This window comes from Rissa tridactyla, chromosome 8, assembly GCF_028500815.1.
Source record: "Rissa tridactyla isolate bRisTri1 chromosome 8, bRisTri1.patW.cur.20221130, whole genome shotgun sequence".
Classification (NCBI taxonomy): Eukaryota; Metazoa; Chordata; class Aves; order Charadriiformes; family Laridae; genus Rissa; species Rissa tridactyla.
The window spans coordinates 26757365-26775813 of NC_071473.1; the positions used below are offsets into that span (position 1 = coordinate 26757365).

Consider the following 18449-nt stretch of genomic DNA (forward strand, 5'->3'; position numbering starts at 1 on the left):
GTCAAATTACTCATTTTTTCTTTGACAGGGTTAAATTATTTTCTTATTGCATGGATGGGGGTTAAATGCAGTCTCCTGTATTAAAGCAGAAATCTCATCCCAAGCAACTTCTTTCTTTGCTTTCTTCCAACCTCAAATTGGAAAATTAGACTTCCACAGATCCTTGATACCTAGTTAGTAATAAGCTGAAGGATTAATTTGACGGTCTGTAGTAACACCATAAAGAAGAGGATCTTTACTAAACAGTGAATAAGCTTGCACAGGGAGAAAAGAAACAGAGTTGTTTGCTAGGGAATCTATGGAATAATACCTCCAAACAACCTCTACTTTTTACACCACAGGTGCTAAACAAGAACTATTGGAAGTGTGTTTCATGACAATTTTCTTCTCTGGTGTAAGATATTTAGCATCTCAAATTTTGTACTTCATTTTGATGGTTGAGTTTTGAGTAACAGGCAGCTACAGAATAATCATTTTTTATTTCACCTCCAAAAGCATGCCCTCTTTCCCCCACCCCCAAAAGAGAGAGACACAAAAAGAGACAAAAGACAAACGTATTTCTCCTCATTACTCCCCTGCTTTTTCATCTAACAGCGACTTTCGCAGAGCAATTTTTAAACAAACCATATTTTGAAGCACGTGACAAAAATAATCTCATTTTCTAGATAGCACTCAACGTCATCCAGAATCATCTGCTTCTGCATAATGCCATTTTGCCTATTGATTTCACTCATTTGCACAGAATAAGATGCACCTAAAAAACATGCAGCAGCTGAAGGACTTACCCTGAAAACAGGGCTTCCATTACAACACTCACTTTCCTTTGAGAGGACCTACTTGAGCAATACTGAGCACAAAAGATCAACATTGCATTCCAAAATATACTTACAATACTAAAAGCAGATCTTTTTCCAAGCATGTAAAAACAGAATACACAGATGAGGCAATGGTATTTAAGACATCTTTCTCATAGTCACCTTTTATTAAAAGTATCCCAGTACATCCTTAATTATGCTTTAGAACTGTTTATATTTTTTCTTAGTGTTCCAGTGCATTTATACAAAAAAGAAATTTGCAGTGGTATTAAAATGCCCTAAAATCTGGAATTCTTTTCTGTTGTAGTTCAGATCCAAGTAAACATCATATTTCATATAAGAACTATCTTTATTAACGGTACTAAATTCTTCCCTCCTTCTCCTCTCAGTAACTAAACAATAATGTTATTGCCTAGCATACCCAGGAAAATATCTCATAACGGAAAGCTATCTGTTTATAGTCTAAAAATCCTGAGTGGCAAACAATTTTGACAAATTTCATGTATCTACATGATAATCCCCCAGGGCTGCCTAGATGCAGCTGTTGCTGAAATAGTTAATATTCCAAGAGAATGATGATTGAATCATAGCTGGACAGAGAAATCCTCATCAGGAGTCACTGAGTAAAAGGCGGCATAAACACATCTCAAAAGTTCTATGCATTTTATTGATTTCTGAGTTCTCCAGGTCTTGAACTAAGGTATTTACAGGCTGAATTGGATTAGTCTTTAAACTGCTAGAAGCTATTTGTATATCTGTTACGCTAGTTAACCAGTATTACCCAAAACAATGCATATGGTGGAATGTTGGCTTCCTTAAATCTAATTTTTCCCGAATAAACTTTAATGAGATGAGATTTCTCTTAGCAAAGGAACCCTTAAGGCAAGAATCGTCATACCAGGTAACTATGCTAGTCTTACTAACAGCCTGAAAAACATCAGCAGTAGCATTTTGCGTTAAAACTGCAAGTAGGAAGAAAATGAAGGTTCTACATTTGTACATTTGTTTAAGGGATCCTTCCGGAAAATAATACTGTCATTCATTTACACAGAGAGACAGGGTTAGCTTCTTGTAAGCTTGATTCATCTTCTATTTGATATTGTAACTGCATGATTCTACTTGATATAGTAAGTGCATGCTGGAACAAGGTAACTGAACCTATCATTACAATTTATATTGCACATCTAACTGGTGATATTTAGGCAACCATTCTTAATTACTAGTATATTAAACCCAGATGTTTCCATCTTGTAACTGGCCAATACTTCCATGAAGCTCTGCTTGCTTGAGTTTAATCACTGAAGTAGTTGAAAGAGAAGATCGATGCAAAGACTGCAACAGCAGCTGCTATTACCACACCTAAAATAACAAAGGAAATGCGTTCAGTGAGTGGCAATGGCAGCAGAGTCAGCAGCAGCTAGGGTGGGGAGGGCAGGGCCAAGGTGAATGACAAGCAGGAGGAGAAACAATAAGAGCCACCCCAAACACTACCTACCACTGCTAAGCCTAAATCTGAAGCTACAATGTCAAATAATTGAATTATAAAAGCTCCACATGACATTTCTAATCAGAGTAGGATCCTTCCAGAAATCCAGTTGACTGCATACTTCTGTAGTACCTTAGCTGTGTCCCAGCCTATGAAATAATGCACCAACTTTGCACTACTGCTTAATTCTAAGAATCAGATTAGGAAAAACAAAATTTTAAGCTGTAAGAAACAAAAGCTAGTAAGTTTCTTTGATTCTGTGTGGCACTACAGCTACTCTGTAAGTCTCTTTGTAGCACAACAGTCACCTTCCTATTGATTAACATGCTTGTTACTGATGCACTTAAGAAGATGACACAAAAAAAAAACAAACCCCAAAACACCTGAATGATGATTCAAGGCAAAACATTTTTGCATCCAGAGCAAATACATATTTACTGCTACTCTTTAATCTTCCAGTTACCTTGTTCTACTTCTAAGAATTAATAGAAAACAGAAGTTACTGTTTTGTTGACTAAAATGTAACTGTATTTTAATATGAAAAGACAGTCAAAGCTCACAGCAAAGAGAACTGTACCAAGTGCAGACAGATGTATTAAAGCTGGACAAATTAGTATCATGGAGAAGTTGTATTTGGAAGAAGACTTCTGTGGCTCGTGTTCCGTGAATTATTGAGGCTGACAATTAGCACCCAAGCCCATATGTTTTTGTCAACTTGGGAAGAGAATTAGTGAGTCACTAGCCGATTTATGGATGCCTACTTGACAACACCCTTCAACCATGTTGTGTTTTTTTTTTTTTTTAAAGTACAGAATTATAGAAGTGGTGGCTCTCCAAAAAACAAATAAAGCTACATAAGCCTTTTGTATTGACTTGTAGACTGAATGAATGCAAACAGTGGTTTTGTTCCAGCAGCGGGCTGTGGTTCTTTCTTCCCCAGAAACACCCTGCACCTACAACACTATTGCACTGATCTCACCAGTTTACTAATAATGCTGTGGAATCTAAAAGTACTGAAAGGACTCATTACAGTTTCTGGATTGCCATAGCAAAATGTTGGAAGTAACATACCCATATTTTGTTGAAGTTTCAACAGCAATGTTGCTTTTGTCACTTGCTTCTGTTGTGTGTCATCCACATTGTCAGTAACTGGACAAATATCAACTGCATGGAAATCAAGTGAAGAAATAAATACTCGGTGAAAAGCTAACAGTTGTGTTTTACAGTTGAATAAATGCAAAAGGCCAAGAACTTGATATCAACTTTATAAGAAGTATTTATGGTAGAAGAAAACCCCATAGTATTTCACAGAGAGAGAAGAAACACGTTTGGGAAGGAGCTCCGCTTCCAAAACTCGTTTTCCACACCCTGCTTCCAGAATAACATATCCAACCTCCTTTACGTAAGGGGAGAGAATTCTCCTGGGAAGAATTTGCCTGCTCTGAGAGGGAACCACCAAAATGAATGATTAACCACCGTCTAAGATCAAAGGCTTCACTTTAAAGGCATTTGTCCAGAGTTCGGGTTACATGCAAACCCCATTGCCACTAAAGAGCGAGCCCAGCATCATTCCCTACTCAACAGGCATAAATGGGTTTGGTTTTGGCTTTTTTTTTTTTTTTCCTCAAAGTAGTGAAATTCCTTTTCGAAGATTCCTTAAAAATACACTTTCAGAGTAGGCATAGAGGACAGATTCCCCTTTGGAACAATTACTAAATCCTTAGACTGCTCAGCCAGGATGTTGAAGAGCTTGACTCTATTCCCAGAATGATGGGATTCAAACCCGTATCTATTTCCTTTCCGAAGATTTCCCTAATCACTTGGCTATATCCAGCTTGTTGGAGAAGGGGAAGAGAGAAAGAAGGGGATTAATCTTGAGTCCTCTAGCTGAACTTGTTCGTTTGTCCCACACAGAGCAAGCATGCTTTGGACTACATGGTTCAGTGATAAGGCTACTTGATGGTGATGCACCAAAGGTCTAACTTGCTTCCTGTTCCCAGGATAGTTTGCTAAGGCATCACTTGTCAAAAGTTCCGATTGCAATTCAGTAGCTACTATTGCAGTTATCTTCTGGACAAGTAAACAGTAAGAGAAAGTGTTTGTGCTATTGCAGTGAGATCTGGATGTCTTCAGAAAGAACAGAATGGGGCATGCTAACAAAAAAAAAAAAAAAAAGACTAACAGATTGTTCTTGTTCAGAAGATGAAGAAAAACCCACAGCAGTACCAGATATAAAGTTTTAGCAGTCCATGGAATACTGATCTAAATAAAAACAGATCTCCCATTTCCAGACTGGGGTTGTCAATCACCTATAAATTACAAATTATATAGTTGAGTAATAAGGCACATCCCTTGCATGATTCATATGAAAATGATTCATGGAAAAGTACTTTCTCTATCATATCATTAGCTATGGGGGAAATGTATAATCTAGATGTGTGATCAGAACGGTTGCTTCTGTCTAAGATGAGTCATGGGCATGACTGTCTTCAAAATATCAAGTCAAACTTGCACAAGATCTGTTGTTACACAAAAGCAATCAAACTAGACATTTAGGACCTGTCTTTAGCCATTTTTATCCCTGAACCCACTAACTTTGTAGAGGATGAAATGCAGCAGAGCAATTAATAACTGTCCAATATAAAACCTAACAAGGATAGCAAGATATATAGGTATACATACATATGCATACACTAAGCATAAACATGGCTTTGAGATCTCTTGCAAGCTGAACATACATGTAAAATAAAAGTAAGGACAAAACATTTCAACGCAAAGGGTGCGTTTTCGAAGAGAAATTATTACATATCTCTGAAGCCCACTGGTACCCAATGAGGCTTTAGTTTCATCATTATTTTTTTTTTTTTGCAAAGGAAAACACACCCTCATCTGCTTAAAATATGAGCAAAAAATCTTTAACTAGAGTAAACATATTACTAATTGTTGCAAGACAGCTTTTTGAGTAAGTACCTTAGCTAGCACAGTAAGAGCACGACATTCTCTCCAAACTACTTAGTTTTCAATTCTCTAAAATAACATATCACTTTTAGAGAAGCTGACCACATTTCTTGGGTCATCTTTGAAGTCTCGATCCAGCAGGTTTCTTTCTTTAGGTTTTTCTTTTTTAGTTTCTTCTTTAGTTTTTATGAGCAAGTAGAATAGTTAGTGCACTCTAACTCTTACATTTCTTTGCACCTTCATATGAACTATTGCACTTTTGTGAAGGTAACTTTTGAAGCTGCACATCAAGGCAGCAATGCTTGATTGCTTGCTCAAAGGGGGAAAAAAAAAAAAGAAAGAGGAAAAATGAAAAAAGAAACACCCTTGAGCTATTTAGTTACCAAAGTCATTTACGCCATTAAGTTATGGAAAACTTGCATTTGAAGCAGCTGTAGTATAAATCACACAGAGTTTTCATAGTAACAATTATATGAATCCTTAATTCTTCATTAATTCTTCAATTTGCTAAGACGGGGAAGCAATTACCACTACTGAAGTCTTATGTTTATCCACTCAGGGTATTTAACACACCACCCCCACCTCCTGCTCCAAGGAAGAGCAGGGATTTAGTAAAGCCAATCATAAATGCAAAGCTTCCAATTGCTTGTATTAAAGGACTAAATACCTTGAAACTACAGTGTCAAAGCTATTTATATCTTTCAATTATAAATAGGTTAGGTTTTACTTTCTATTTTCCATGTAACAATCTTAAAGCATGACCCAGTAGTGACCTCACTGCAGAGTTGTACAAGGAATCAAGAGAATAAAACTGTAGGAGACAGTAGCAGGGGCCGTACTAAGTAAGCACATAAAACTGACCTTCTCAAAATAACTTTATTTCATATGTTTTGACTATAAACTGCTCAAAAAATAAATCTTTTGGCTATACTGATTAGATCCTATTCTTCTCAAGTGCATATTTTAAAGAGCAACAAAAAGAGAAATTATTTTTAAAAGCCTGTTCATGTTCTTGAACTTTAAACAATTCTTTTTATCAGCAAACTTTCCCCAGAACTTCACTATGGACAATATTTCCAGTTAATTCAAGGCTAGCACCTAAGACCACAGGAATTTTGATACAAAGAAAAAAGCTAATGTCAAAACTGATTACAAACCTATTTTTATACCACTGCTGAATATTAATTATTATTAATAAAAATAGCACTAAGCTTTGAGAAACAACAAATGCTACCCAAATTCTAATGATGCATTGACTTTACACAGGGGAAACCCCAAACTCTCCATTATGTCACAAAAACATGTTTATAGCAATACTTAAGACACTTCATGCCCAAGTACCAATAAAAATCAAATTGCAAGATTAAGGCTTTTGTTTTACAAGGTAGAACACTTTTTTTTTTTGCACAGTTAACAGGTATAATTTCTAAAACAGCCTTCCTGGCTTTAATAAAAGTGTATAAATAACTTGTGATTTTAATAAACCACAAGTTAATAATGCCATAGCAATAATTATCAGCATCAAACAGCATTGTGCTGATAGCATTATTACTATCATCACTATTAACAGACCCCATTCTATGGACAAACCTTATGGTGTTCACTGGGACAAGGCCAGTCTCAGTTTTTTAGTGAAATCTTCTTTGTATGTTTTCCCCTTTCTACTGCTATGCACTTACTTTAGATTTTTTTTTTTAAAAAAAGAAGAAAAGAAATCCCACACACCAAACTATAACCAGAAAGCTACAAGAACACAAAAATTCATTTTGTCAGCTACCTGGACGTCATTTTACACATATTAATGGCATCAAATCTTTGTGATGCATTGCTGTTAGTCTAATTGTGCTTTCTCCCTACCTCCAGATCATACATCCTTCCATAATGCAATAAAGTTAAACTGAATCATCATCTCTCTCCCTCCCATGCCTATCTCCACTGCCACAACAATATTAATTTGCCTCCCTAAGTTATACTAACTCCTTAAAACTCAGTAATAATTAGCTTTAAGATTATTAAAGTTATTCGTATAATGCAAGGGAGATTTTTATTGTCTTTCCTGTTTTTCTTGAGGTTCTTGAGCTTTTAAAGATATCTTTTAAAGATAACCACTCCGTTTCACTGCTAACAGGTTCAGATAAAACCTGGGAAAACTGATTAATTCTGAAAGACGTGAGAATTTATGGTTATCTCTGAAATTAAGAAACAAAAACCCCTACAAGTAAACAAGTAGGTCAAGTAGAATATCAGTAGTCACAGTTCACTCTACACAGCAAGCTCATGGCTACGTTTTCCACTTTTTGCCCCCAAATACTAACATCAAAAAGTGTCCAAAGTTCTTATCTAAGATTTAGTGTTATTTTTCAAAAAAATTAAATTGTAAAACTGTAACCTGCAGCTCATATTCACATTCATGGGGGGGAAAAGGGAAGAAAAATCTTTTCGATAAGGTCACAGGAAGCATTATTAGATGCATTTCGACTACAGATTTGCCCCTACATTGACAACAACCACAGGAAATGATATAAACCAGAAATATTCAGAAAAAGAAAGTCATTAAATAAATTATAACAAAATATCTGTATACCTGCATTAAAAGGAATATAACATTCTCATAATCAGATCATAAACTTTTAAGACATTCAGTAGAAAATGAAAAACTTTCAATTTTCTTTCCATTTTGGGTGAATCACAAAACTTCACATTTGGGCACTGGGCACTGCATTTGATACATAAATTAAAACACTCAGACAAACAAAGTTACTTTGTATTTCGGAGAGAGTCAGGTTCTAGCATGGGAACTTCCTGAAAGACACATTAGACTACATATTTTTTTTTTAATATTTAGTGAAAAAACAGTAGATTTGAATGAAGCTCTCAACTTCTTATTCTAATTTATTCTAAATAGTAGCAGTACTCAGCTCTTAAACCAGCAAAGTTGAACTACCAAAAAGTAACCAGAATATAAAGCTTTACGGGTTTTTCTTACAGTGTATTTGCCAACGTAGGATCATCCCTAATTCATGTGCAGAGTAATGTATGCAAGCCTTGTTCAACTGAACTATAGTTTGTGAGCTACAGCCATGTTTGCACAGATCATGCGGTGAAAGAGCAAAACATTTGAGAGGAAAGAGAGACAGAGGTCTGTTGCAAGTCAAATAGAAAAACTGCAAGAACCTTTACCACTTCTCTCAAATATATTTAAACTGTAATTAGATTGATATAAGCCCTTAGAGCGTATCTGTATCTGGATAAAACTGGCCTATGCTATTAGTCAACATTTTCGTAATCTGTGATGCAGCCGCTCCTGTTCTCAGATATCGTATTTACCTGTGTTAATTTCCTCTGCTATATAGATATCTTCAGCTTGCACAGACTGATCCAACATCTCAACAAAACGTTCCTGAATTTCAGCATCAGCCTCATCACCAAACTTATAATCACTGAGCATCACACTGGATCCAGCAACAGGGACAAACAGTCTTTGAGGCAAGACATGATATTCCCTCTCAAAATCTAAAAGAAAAGGGGGAAAAATACCATCCAAATAAAAGCCTTGCCAGTTATGATAAGATTCCTCATTAATCTCTGACCATAAGATAAAGCTATTGCAAGAGAACTGTGAAAGGTTTCCATGTAAAACGCCTAGTTTTGGGCATGGCTTGTTTAGTTGTTACTGCTTTATGAAAGTTTTGTCTGCTGTTACACTGATCTATGTTCTTAATCAGTCTCTCCAGAAATACCTGAGACACCTGCAAAACAGACCATAAAATGTTAAACAGACTTTTTTCATGTTTAGAATGACTAGCAAAAGTACTCTAGGAAAGACTGCAGATAAGAGTGTACACAGAACAGCACGTGATTTCAACACCACAAAGGATTGCAAACATTTGGCAGCTTTATACCATAAAGCCACAAAGTTCGGCTGCCACCTAAAGAGGAAACTGAAAACTGCATGCAATTGGAAACGTCAAGTTTAAATCATGCAGGTCAGATAAAGTTGGCCAACACCAAAACAAACCACATTATCCTAAAAGTAAATAGTAATTCTGAACATGAATTGGTTTTCCCTACACAATCAAAATGTTTCCATTTCTTTTCTATTTTTTCTAAAATCACTACCAAAGATAGTATATCTTAAAAGGCTTTCCTTCATATAAGATCTTCAAATTGATATTTCAATCTACTAATAATATTTGGTTTTATAAAACCAAACCAACACAACAGTAAGAAGATAACTTGACACCATTGCACTGACTCAAAGTTTAAAGAATCACCTAGCATGAGCGAGGAGATCTGGTCTCACCAAATACCCCTGTAGTTTTTAATATCATCACAACAGGCAGTTTTAGTTTCATTAGATCAATTTGCATTGTGTTCTGGCCACTGCATGGTGCTCTGTTAAATTCAAGCTAATGCAATCCAGCAATTATTCATGGTGCTGAAATAAGATCTACTTCTTTAAAAAACACAAAGCTTGTCACAGTATTTGATGACAAGAAGTCCAGGGGGCAGAGACAACACAAATGATACATTTCTACAGTAGTTAAAAACAAAAAAAATCAGGATACTTCTTCACATCAAAATCACCACACACAATGCCATATTTAATTTAATGGAGATGAACTATTCAATTTCAGAGCTCACATCCACTAGCATTCACCACATAGGTGATAGAACATGGAAGTCTATGTCCAGCCGGTTCTTTTAATTCTACCAAGTTTTAGCATCCTTCAATACTAACAGGAATACCATGCAGTTATTTAAAAAACAATAATAAAAATTTAAAGTGTGCAAGTTACAGTTAGAACTTCAGTGACAGAAGTTTTAACTACAGAATTTTTTGCAATTACAAAATTTCTGATCAGTGAGAAAGAAGCTGAAATTGCATTTTGTGGTCATGAGAACTAAATACAAACTTGGTGCGAAAGCTGCGATGCCAAAGAACATATCTGAACTTGACAAAAATCCTCAGGATTTAAGAAAAGTCAAGGCTGCCAAACAGAATTTGTGCCATTTATTTTTAATTCTGCTCTAACCATACTGGAACACCAGTACAACAGCAAAACTTTCTAAGAATCAGAATTCACTGCAAATGTAAGCTGACAGGGTTTTTTTTTAATGCCTACTTTTTTTGTGAGGTCCTTCATTTATAATCATATCTTCAAATAGTATTTCACACCGATCACTCAATGTGTTTATTATGTCTCTTTTCAAAGCCTGCAAGGACAAAGCAAAAATATTAGTAATATAAAAGCCATTTGCAAAGCTTTTGACTACCAGGAAATAACAAAAGTCCCTCATAGGTTTAACCCATGTTGAAAGAATAGTTTTTCACAGAAAATAAAAACTCTAAAAAGAATTTTGAAAGTCCAATAAAGAGAAGCTAATACGAAAAGAATTAAAATTAAAAACCAACAAAACAAAAATGAAGAGCTGAGGAAAATTTTAGTATTGTTAGAATTAGACCTGACAAATTCTAGCCATTACCGCTAAGAACAAGCAATAATAATCACAAGGCATTGACTCAAAAAGGGGGGAAAAATTTACTGAACAAACAAATATGTATTTACCTCTACACATACAAAAATATGGTCTGAAATCTTTTCTCAATTTTAATAGAATTCTTCAAAGCCTAATCACTTCGACAATTTGCGCAAAGATTCACCAGAGAACAGCCTTAGCAACAGGAGACATACTGCTAGAACTGAAAAAAGGAACTGAATACGCACACAGCCCAGTTCAGTCCATGGCATTTTGGCAAAGAAATACCGATATGACAAATTTCATGTATTTCAGAAAAATGTTTCTGATGAACTAACAACCTTTTCACTACCTGAATAGCTTCTTTAACTTTTGGCTTGTTGTTATGTATGTAGGCTCTGCATTTCACAGCACCTTTGAGATTTATGGAACCACTGCAGACCTGGACTGTAGCCGTCGATCTGTGACTTGAACCCTGAGACTGAAAAATAAACATGTTTCAGTTTTATCTTGTTACCAAGGCACTTGCAGCATGAGTAACAAAAAACAGCACTAGGAAATTAGTAGCATACCTTAAGATGTTTACTTATAACCTGTTTTCCCTCATAATTTATAACTCTTATTAATTTAGTTAGTTTTGTTAGTTAAGATTGAAAATCTCTCTCCTTTTCCATTATGGGAAATGTGTTTACTTTTCCAGATGTTCAATTTCTTGCGATTTAAATATTTGCATCTATAAGACCTGTAAAACTTTCCAAGCAAGTGACTTGTGGCTAATATTAGTATTGCAACCTAGAAATCTTTTTAAGATTTTTTTTTTTTTTTAAACAGTGAAGTTTGTATGTTTACTATGTAGTCAGCATAACCTACAGTATCCTGAGAGTCATCCAATCACTTAGCACTAAATTATAAATGTGGTCACATTTAGAAGTGTATCAAACTGTTGCCTAGAAATATTCACCCTAATTACCAAAACCATGAGTGTGTTGTACGAAGCACTCTAGGACAACACCTGGAAATACGGGGATGCATAACTCCCACAAGAACTGCATAAACTATTTCTGCCAAAACAAAACATTTCCCTTTCTCTGAGGTGGTTAACCATTGGAACAATACATCAACAAAATTTAACATTTCTAAAAGTTTTGCTCAATGTAACCTTAGAGAAACCAGGAACTACTTGACAAAACACGATAGCCTGAGCTGTGCAAGAAGCCTGGACGCATTTGGACTTTAGGACCTAGACTGGGGCACCTAATTCAGGGTTCAAGTCAGCAGAACCTCTGGTAGAGAGGAAACTCCTGACACAGACCCAACAGCTTGAGATTATGATTCAGCTCCCACGATCCATACCTTAATTCAAAACTAGTGACTCAGCTTCTGACAAAAGCATTCAAGAAATAGCCATAGCTAGCCATGGCAAGTTGAAGCATGGGGGTGATTGTGAACTTCAGAAGGATGCAAAGTCACCTTGCAATCAACATATGCAGGTACTAACAGGTAACCTACTATCAAATGAATTAGTTTGCGGGATTTCATTTCTATAACCAGTTTTTCAAATTTTCCTTGCAGCTGTACTGTGCAATTCTTAGGCAATGCAGTTATCACAGCATGAGAATTTCCAAAGACACAAAATATGCAGATCTGTCCACAGTTTCACAGCCAATATCTGCGGTGGAATAAAAAGCCTTATGACAAAATAAGCTGGATTTCTAGACAATAATTCAGAATGTTCTTTTATTTTTTTATTCTATTTTACAGATAACAAAGGGGTTATACTTTACAAACTACTAAATACTTACCAGCTGTGTCAGAACTTTGACATCAGAAAACTGAGTGCTGGATTGAGTACTTCCTCTTAACTTTTTCTGAGGGGAAAAAAATTCTGTGTGTCATGAAACAGGAAAAAAAAATCTCCCTGAATCAAAATCTCCTCACTATGGTATCAAATGTGCCCTAGTTTATAGCTTTTAAGAGAGAAAAATGGCACATAGTAAACAGCCATGAGAATATAATTACAAAAATGAAAGGAGAGATGAATGCATCAGCCAAATGTCTAAACATTTAGACATACATAGGTCTTAGAAATCTCATCACCTTACTTAGTCATGTTCTTTAATGAGGAGACAGCATATAGAAAAATTTTTAGTCAGACCTCACATATAATTATTGTGTTTGCGTTGCCAGAGGAAGAAAAGGCAATTTGCAGCAATGAAGATGGGAACGCAAGCAGTCCTGTGCATTAGTTACCTAAAATAGGCCAATTAGATCAACAAATATTGTACAAGAAGACATCTAAATCAATGCTTATCACGTTGGAGGTTCTAACCATGCATCTATTAAGAGTTCAATTCCTTGTTGTTCACTACTCACATGCCCTTCCAGTAGTTCTGTATCATCATCTTTGATTTGTCCATTGATCAGAAATACACCGTCTTCTATTTGTTTTGACCATCGATTTAATCCATTCTTTAAAAAAAGTGAAACCACAAAAGTCTCATAAGAAAGAGGAAAGAGAATTTCACTAAAAGAGTTGGACAGTATCATGCTGAGAATTATAGAAATACACATTTCAACAGTTACTCCAAGAGAGTTTTAAAGTCTCTGAAAAAATTGTCTATATGCTTTTCCACAGACAAATCTCAAAACCAACATGTTCAGAATATATTCACTAACAAACAAGCATTTCAAAATATTTAAGTGCTACCCCAGAGATTTGATTTTTGTAGAGACAGAAGCAACCAACTGAAAGTAAATTCTTATTAAAAGCACCCCATACCCCTGTTCTAATTGGATGTAACCTCTCACTAGGTGAAGCAGAGGAGACTTTAGTTGGAATACTCATGGGAATTGCTAAATAAGTTTGAACAAAGGAAACTGCCAACACTAAGCATAGCAGAAGAAAAGCTATCCATGTTTTTTATACCATGAATGCTTCATAGTAACTTCAAACTACGTTTAAGAGAGGAATAACTGCCAAACATTCTCCGACGATTAGTCCTACTCCTCTACTCACGCTACTCAAATCTTTCTCTCTCGTTTAATTTTCAATAGAAAAAGTAGCGTAGAGACCAACTACACAACTGGTTAGTTACCTTGGTATTCTTCTCCAAGTCATGGTTCGGTGAAGTAGCAAGAAGTGGAATGTGAATATTAACATTTACTGTGCAGTCCAAAGCTAACCAGGAAGCAGACAGAGCACTCTGATATTTCCAATCTGCTGGTTTAGCTGAACTCTGAGAGCAGAAATAAGCAAGAAAGCATTCTACAAAACACTGTATAACTCAAGAGATTTTTTTTTTAAACATTATTGTCATGCATTAAAAGCTGTATATGACACAGAGGATGACGCGCTTACCCTTGGATCTTGCACATCATAGGTTCGGCAAACTACTCTTTGCTACTTAAAGAAAAAGATCCAGTAAAAAGCAAAAAAAATCCAAACAAGAACAATTCACAATTAACTTTGTCCTTTACTTAATTTCTTTGTTGAGCTAATTTACGCTCTGATGAAAGTTCTCACCTTTTATTAATGTAAAAAAGTGGAAAAACATTTGACTGTAAACTCCAACTACCATAGTGATGCTGTCCCATCTCTCACAAATATATTAAGATCAACACGTATTCTCAGGGAGAATCACCAACGCGCCAATTTGCAATTTGTCCCTGTTTCTCTCACCTTTCTAAGGAAAAGCCTTGCTTTCTCTCCTTATATTATCTCATTGCCAACAGACCCAGCGTTGTTCTTCTGCACTAGTACAGATCCCACATGCCCACTACCTGCCTACTTCCACATTTTTTCTTCCTACTTCTTTTCAATTTATGCAAATCAAAACTGTCTGAGGAAGGCATAATTTGATGCCACTACACACACAAACCTAACAGTAAGAAATGATGGAGATTTTGCAAGGGTAAGAGAGTCAATAGTCTTACTCATGGCTAATGAGAAAACTTCATGATTTCAACTTACTGATCTATGCCTATCTTAACTCAAAACAACTTCCGCCTCCCAATTTATCATTTATTTAGAAATAACTACTGAACAGGGTTGGGGGTAGCAGTCTCAATCAATAAACCTTGCTCATAAAGGATACTTTTTTGTAGCAGAACAAATTTGAAGAGCTGCTCTGTCTGAGACCTCCTCTTCAGCAGGTTTCCAGAGCCTTCTTTTAGTCAAGGACTTTTCCACTGAGAAGATCAGCTAAAGATAAAAAAAGTATTACAGATTTTTCCGCAAAAATAATGCATTATATTTCTGGAAAATAGTCTTGCACTGAAGTTCCAAGTCCAAGTGATATCATAATTATGCATAAATGCGAAATACAGCTTACATGCCACCAAAATGTCATGTTAAAAGAACATTCAGCAAAGAATCATAGGCAACTACTCCAAAGCGAAAGTTGCTTCTGAAATCTTAATTCAGCTTCCTTATAAACTGAACCAAGCAACACATATTCACATATTCAACTCACATGCTTTTCTCCCTACAAAAATATTAGAGCTTTATGCCTATTGGTTGAGGATCCGGAAAGACAGTTGTGCAAAATAGCTATCAATTAAAAAAAAAAAAAAAAAAAAAGAATTCAGGAATCACTGATGACTTTGACACAGCTCACTTTTTTTTTTTTGTGTTGGCTACTAGTTTCAGTAATCACAACTGAGATATGATGGCACTGCACTGCCAAAACTGAATCTTGGACCTTAGGCTTCGAAACCTACTCATGTTTAAATCACTTATTATGCTTACTTTTGAAAACAATAAAATGAACCCACATCTACAGAACAGAACTAAATGTGGCACTAGATACCCCAATACTGTAACAAAAATGCATTTTAAGTCTATCAGACAGTAGTAGGTTCTCCGTAGTTCCTAAATATAAACCCACACACCTAAGTCAAATACCACTAGTTCTATACAAGGTATTCCTTTCAAAGGAATCAGAACTATAGATGTTTCACTATTGTAAGTATCTCTAATCTCAACAATTCATTCAGACAAAAAAAGCTAATAATTGTGCCACAAGGATTTAGCTTACTATAAACCTTGAAAATGCTTTCTTCAACGTCCACTTCCAATAAATACAGTAAGATTTGCTATTGCAGTAACAAACATCACAAGAAACAGAAAGTTAGCAAATACAAGCTGTGGTACAGTTCCAAAGGACAGTGATTTCTGAGGTTTCAGTCTCAAAACCATACAGCAAATCAGAACAGTTGGGCTTTTAGAAATGAAGCAACAAAACAACCATTATACTCAAGACAACGATAGAAAATTATTCTGCTACACAACCAAAAATATTCCTGTCTTTCCTCCAGGAAATCTCCTTACCTTGCGCAAAGCATTTGGACTATCTTTTGACAGTTCTGGAGTTGCAATAATAAATACACCAAGAACTACTAAGCCTCCAGGAAGCATTCTAGAAACCTTAAAAATAAAAATGAATACGTATTAATAGGAATCAGAGATCTAGCATCCATGTAACTTGATATAAACTTTGAAACCAATACAGATTATTTTGTTTTTTAAAAAAAATAATAAATATATATTTTAAAATATCTGTGCCTAGCATGGTTAGAAAGATTCTTTTACTTTGAGAAAAAGGCTTGAGATTACAGAAGCGACGAGATCGTTTTTGTAAGACATTTCCTTTCTGTTCCTCCCACCCCCTTCATTAACTCATACTGTGCTACCTGACTGGCGTGTGTAGTTATCCATTCTTCATCAATGGATGCCAGTTTTGAAGGAATGCTTTCTTCCTTCTGTTCTTCCTTTGGAGGCGTTCGAACAGCCCGAATTACATAGTCTCTTTGAGGGGAACACTTTCAAAAACATCAATATAAGCAAATATACCATGAGGTAGATATCAAGTCTAAGAATATACCGTGTAGTATAGTAACTGTATAGTATAGTAGCTTTACAGTTGGTATTGTTAAACTCCATAGTAATCTGTTACAAAAATAATTCCTTCATGAATTTGCCTTTGCCTTAAAGCCTTGTTTAGTGATAAGTTTTACCTTTACAATTTCAATTTCTTTTCTGTGTGTCATATCTTTCACAAAACAATTTTAAAAGACTTGAGTAGTTGGTTGACACTGCAAACCCTTTACAGAAGTCCCTTCTGGCCATATTACCACCCTCCTGCATTATACAAGCTCAATGTGATGATAACAGACTTATCCCAGATGATTAAGGTCAAGGGAGTTTTCCCTATTAATATAAATGAATGGAACACACTTCAGATATTACACACTCACCTGCCCTATTAACAGGCCAGTGACATAAGGCTTTAATTTTGTGCTGAGGTCTGAAAGATACTGCCCAATTGCTTCCTCAACAAAGTACGTTCTACCCATTGCTGCAGGTTATAGTTTCAACCTATAAAACAAATAACACATAAAGTCGAAGTTACTACACCAGTTACACGAGTCTCACATAAAAGATCCTGAATATGTTAATACTCCGTCAATAAAGGTTAGTTAAGTAGCTTTACAATCAGCAAGTGTTTTTTTTTTTTTTTTATGAAAAATGTAACTCTATACTAGATGAAAAAGGATGTGATTGTTTTTTGCAAGAAAACTATTTTAAATACCTGCCACTGAAATAACATGGCAAAGTCATGCAAGCAAATACTAGGAAAAACATGTCTCCAAGCAACAATTTCTTGCTGCATCATGTTTCATCAGAGGCCAGAACATAAAGTGTTAATTTTTTGCGTTCACACTCCTCTTTCTTTGAGGGATTTGCTAAATTCTACACATGTACTTTAACATGCTGTGCACAATTTTCTTTTACCAATTCCCAAGTCATTAAAAGCACAGAATCTGTAGACCATCCCAAAGGCCATCTGTACAGCTCCTATCAGTAGCTACACGAATACAGAACCCAGGACATGGGGACTGCCACAGACACTCCTCCCTTCCACACAGGCCTATTATGAAAACGACTTAATATATTGAGGGCTTTCTCAAAAATTAACTATGAAAACGCTGAAGCCAAAGAGCACACGGTGAGGAAGCAAAGGGCATTCTGAGTCCCCTCAACGCTGTCTGCCAGAGAAAGCTGCACAGGGATGGCGTAGATGAAGCGCTGGCCCGGGGCGAGGATGGCTGTCACCCACCTCCCCTCGGCCCACACGGCCGGGCCAAGAGCACCTTGCACCCGTCTGCACCGGCACTGGAGCCCGGGCCGCGGCTCGGCAGTGGCTCCCGCACAGCTCTCCCAGCGCCTCGGGGCGCGGGCCACCCCAGCGCTCCCCGCACTAGCCTGACGGGCGCGGCCACCGCCGGGTCCCCAGGCTCGGCCACCGCCGCCTCAGAGCCGCTGCCGCCTGAGCCGCGAGCTGAGGTGGCCAATGCGCGCGTCACCGGCCGGCGCCGCACGCGCCCCGGCACAGGGGGATGACGCGCACCGACGCGCCCCCGCCTCGCGGCCTCCACAGCCGAGCGCGGGAAAAGGCCGCGCCGAGGGAGGGCGCCGCCATGCTCCGAGTGGCAGAAGCGGCACCGCCTCCTCCGGCATCTCCCGGCGGCGCAGGACGCCTTAGAAAGCCAAAAGGCGTCGCGGCGAGCTTCGGGACGAAGCTCTAGGGGCTCCTGTGTAGATTTCAACCGCTTTCACACCTCAAACAGCAACTACAGCCTCACTTAACATGGCGCAAAGCGTTTTCCTACCGGAAACGGAAGTGCCCGCAGGCCCTCTGCGTACTCTC

At 36.9% G+C, this 18449-nt stretch overlaps 1 protein-coding gene across 4 annotated transcripts; it reads right to left on the reverse strand.

Moving 5' to 3' along the window:
• Nucleotides 1-963: 963 nt before the first annotated feature.
• ODR4 (odr-4 GPCR localization factor homolog) lies at nt 964-18423 on the reverse strand. Of its 4 annotated transcripts, none has more exons than XM_054210576.1 (14): nt 18361-18423; nt 16996-17116; nt 16432-16560; nt 16070-16165; nt 14835-14941; nt 14099-14135; nt 13836-13976; nt 13114-13209; nt 12543-12608; nt 11093-11221; nt 10386-10476; nt 8587-8772; nt 3373-3465; nt 964-2174 (listed from the first exon to the last, which is right to left on the reverse strand). In XM_054210576.1, the coding sequence occupies exons 2-14, from the start codon at nt 17092-17094 to the stop codon at nt 2107-2109; spliced, it is 1338 nt and encodes a 445-aa protein (XP_054066551.1). In that variant the 5' UTR covers nt 17095-17116; nt 18361-18423; the 3' UTR covers nt 964-2106. The 4 variants fall into 4 exon arrangements, with proteins under 4 accessions (XP_054066551.1, XP_054066552.1, XP_054066550.1 ...); XM_054210577.1 differs by lacking the exon at nt 18361-18423 and adding an exon at nt 18005-18354; XM_054210575.1 differs by lacking the exon at nt 18361-18423 and adding an exon at nt 17859-18354.
• Between the last annotated feature and the right edge of the window lie 26 nt (nt 18424-18449).

Bases quoted from the DNA above. Each gene is read 5' to 3' on its own strand.
- ODR4 (XM_054210576.1), bottom strand. From the start codon at position 17,094: ATGGGTAGAACGTACTTTGTTGAGGAAGCAATTGGGCAGTATCTTTCA. The intron at 14,942-16,069 runs GTAAGGAGATTT...TTTTATCTTTAG, and splicing joins GTCCAAATGCTTTGCGCAAG to CTGATCTTCTCAGTGGAAAA. The intron at 13,977-14,098 runs GTAAGCGCGTCA...TTCTGCTCTCAG, and splicing joins ATGATGTGCAAGATCCAAGG to AGTTCAGCTAAACCAGCAGA.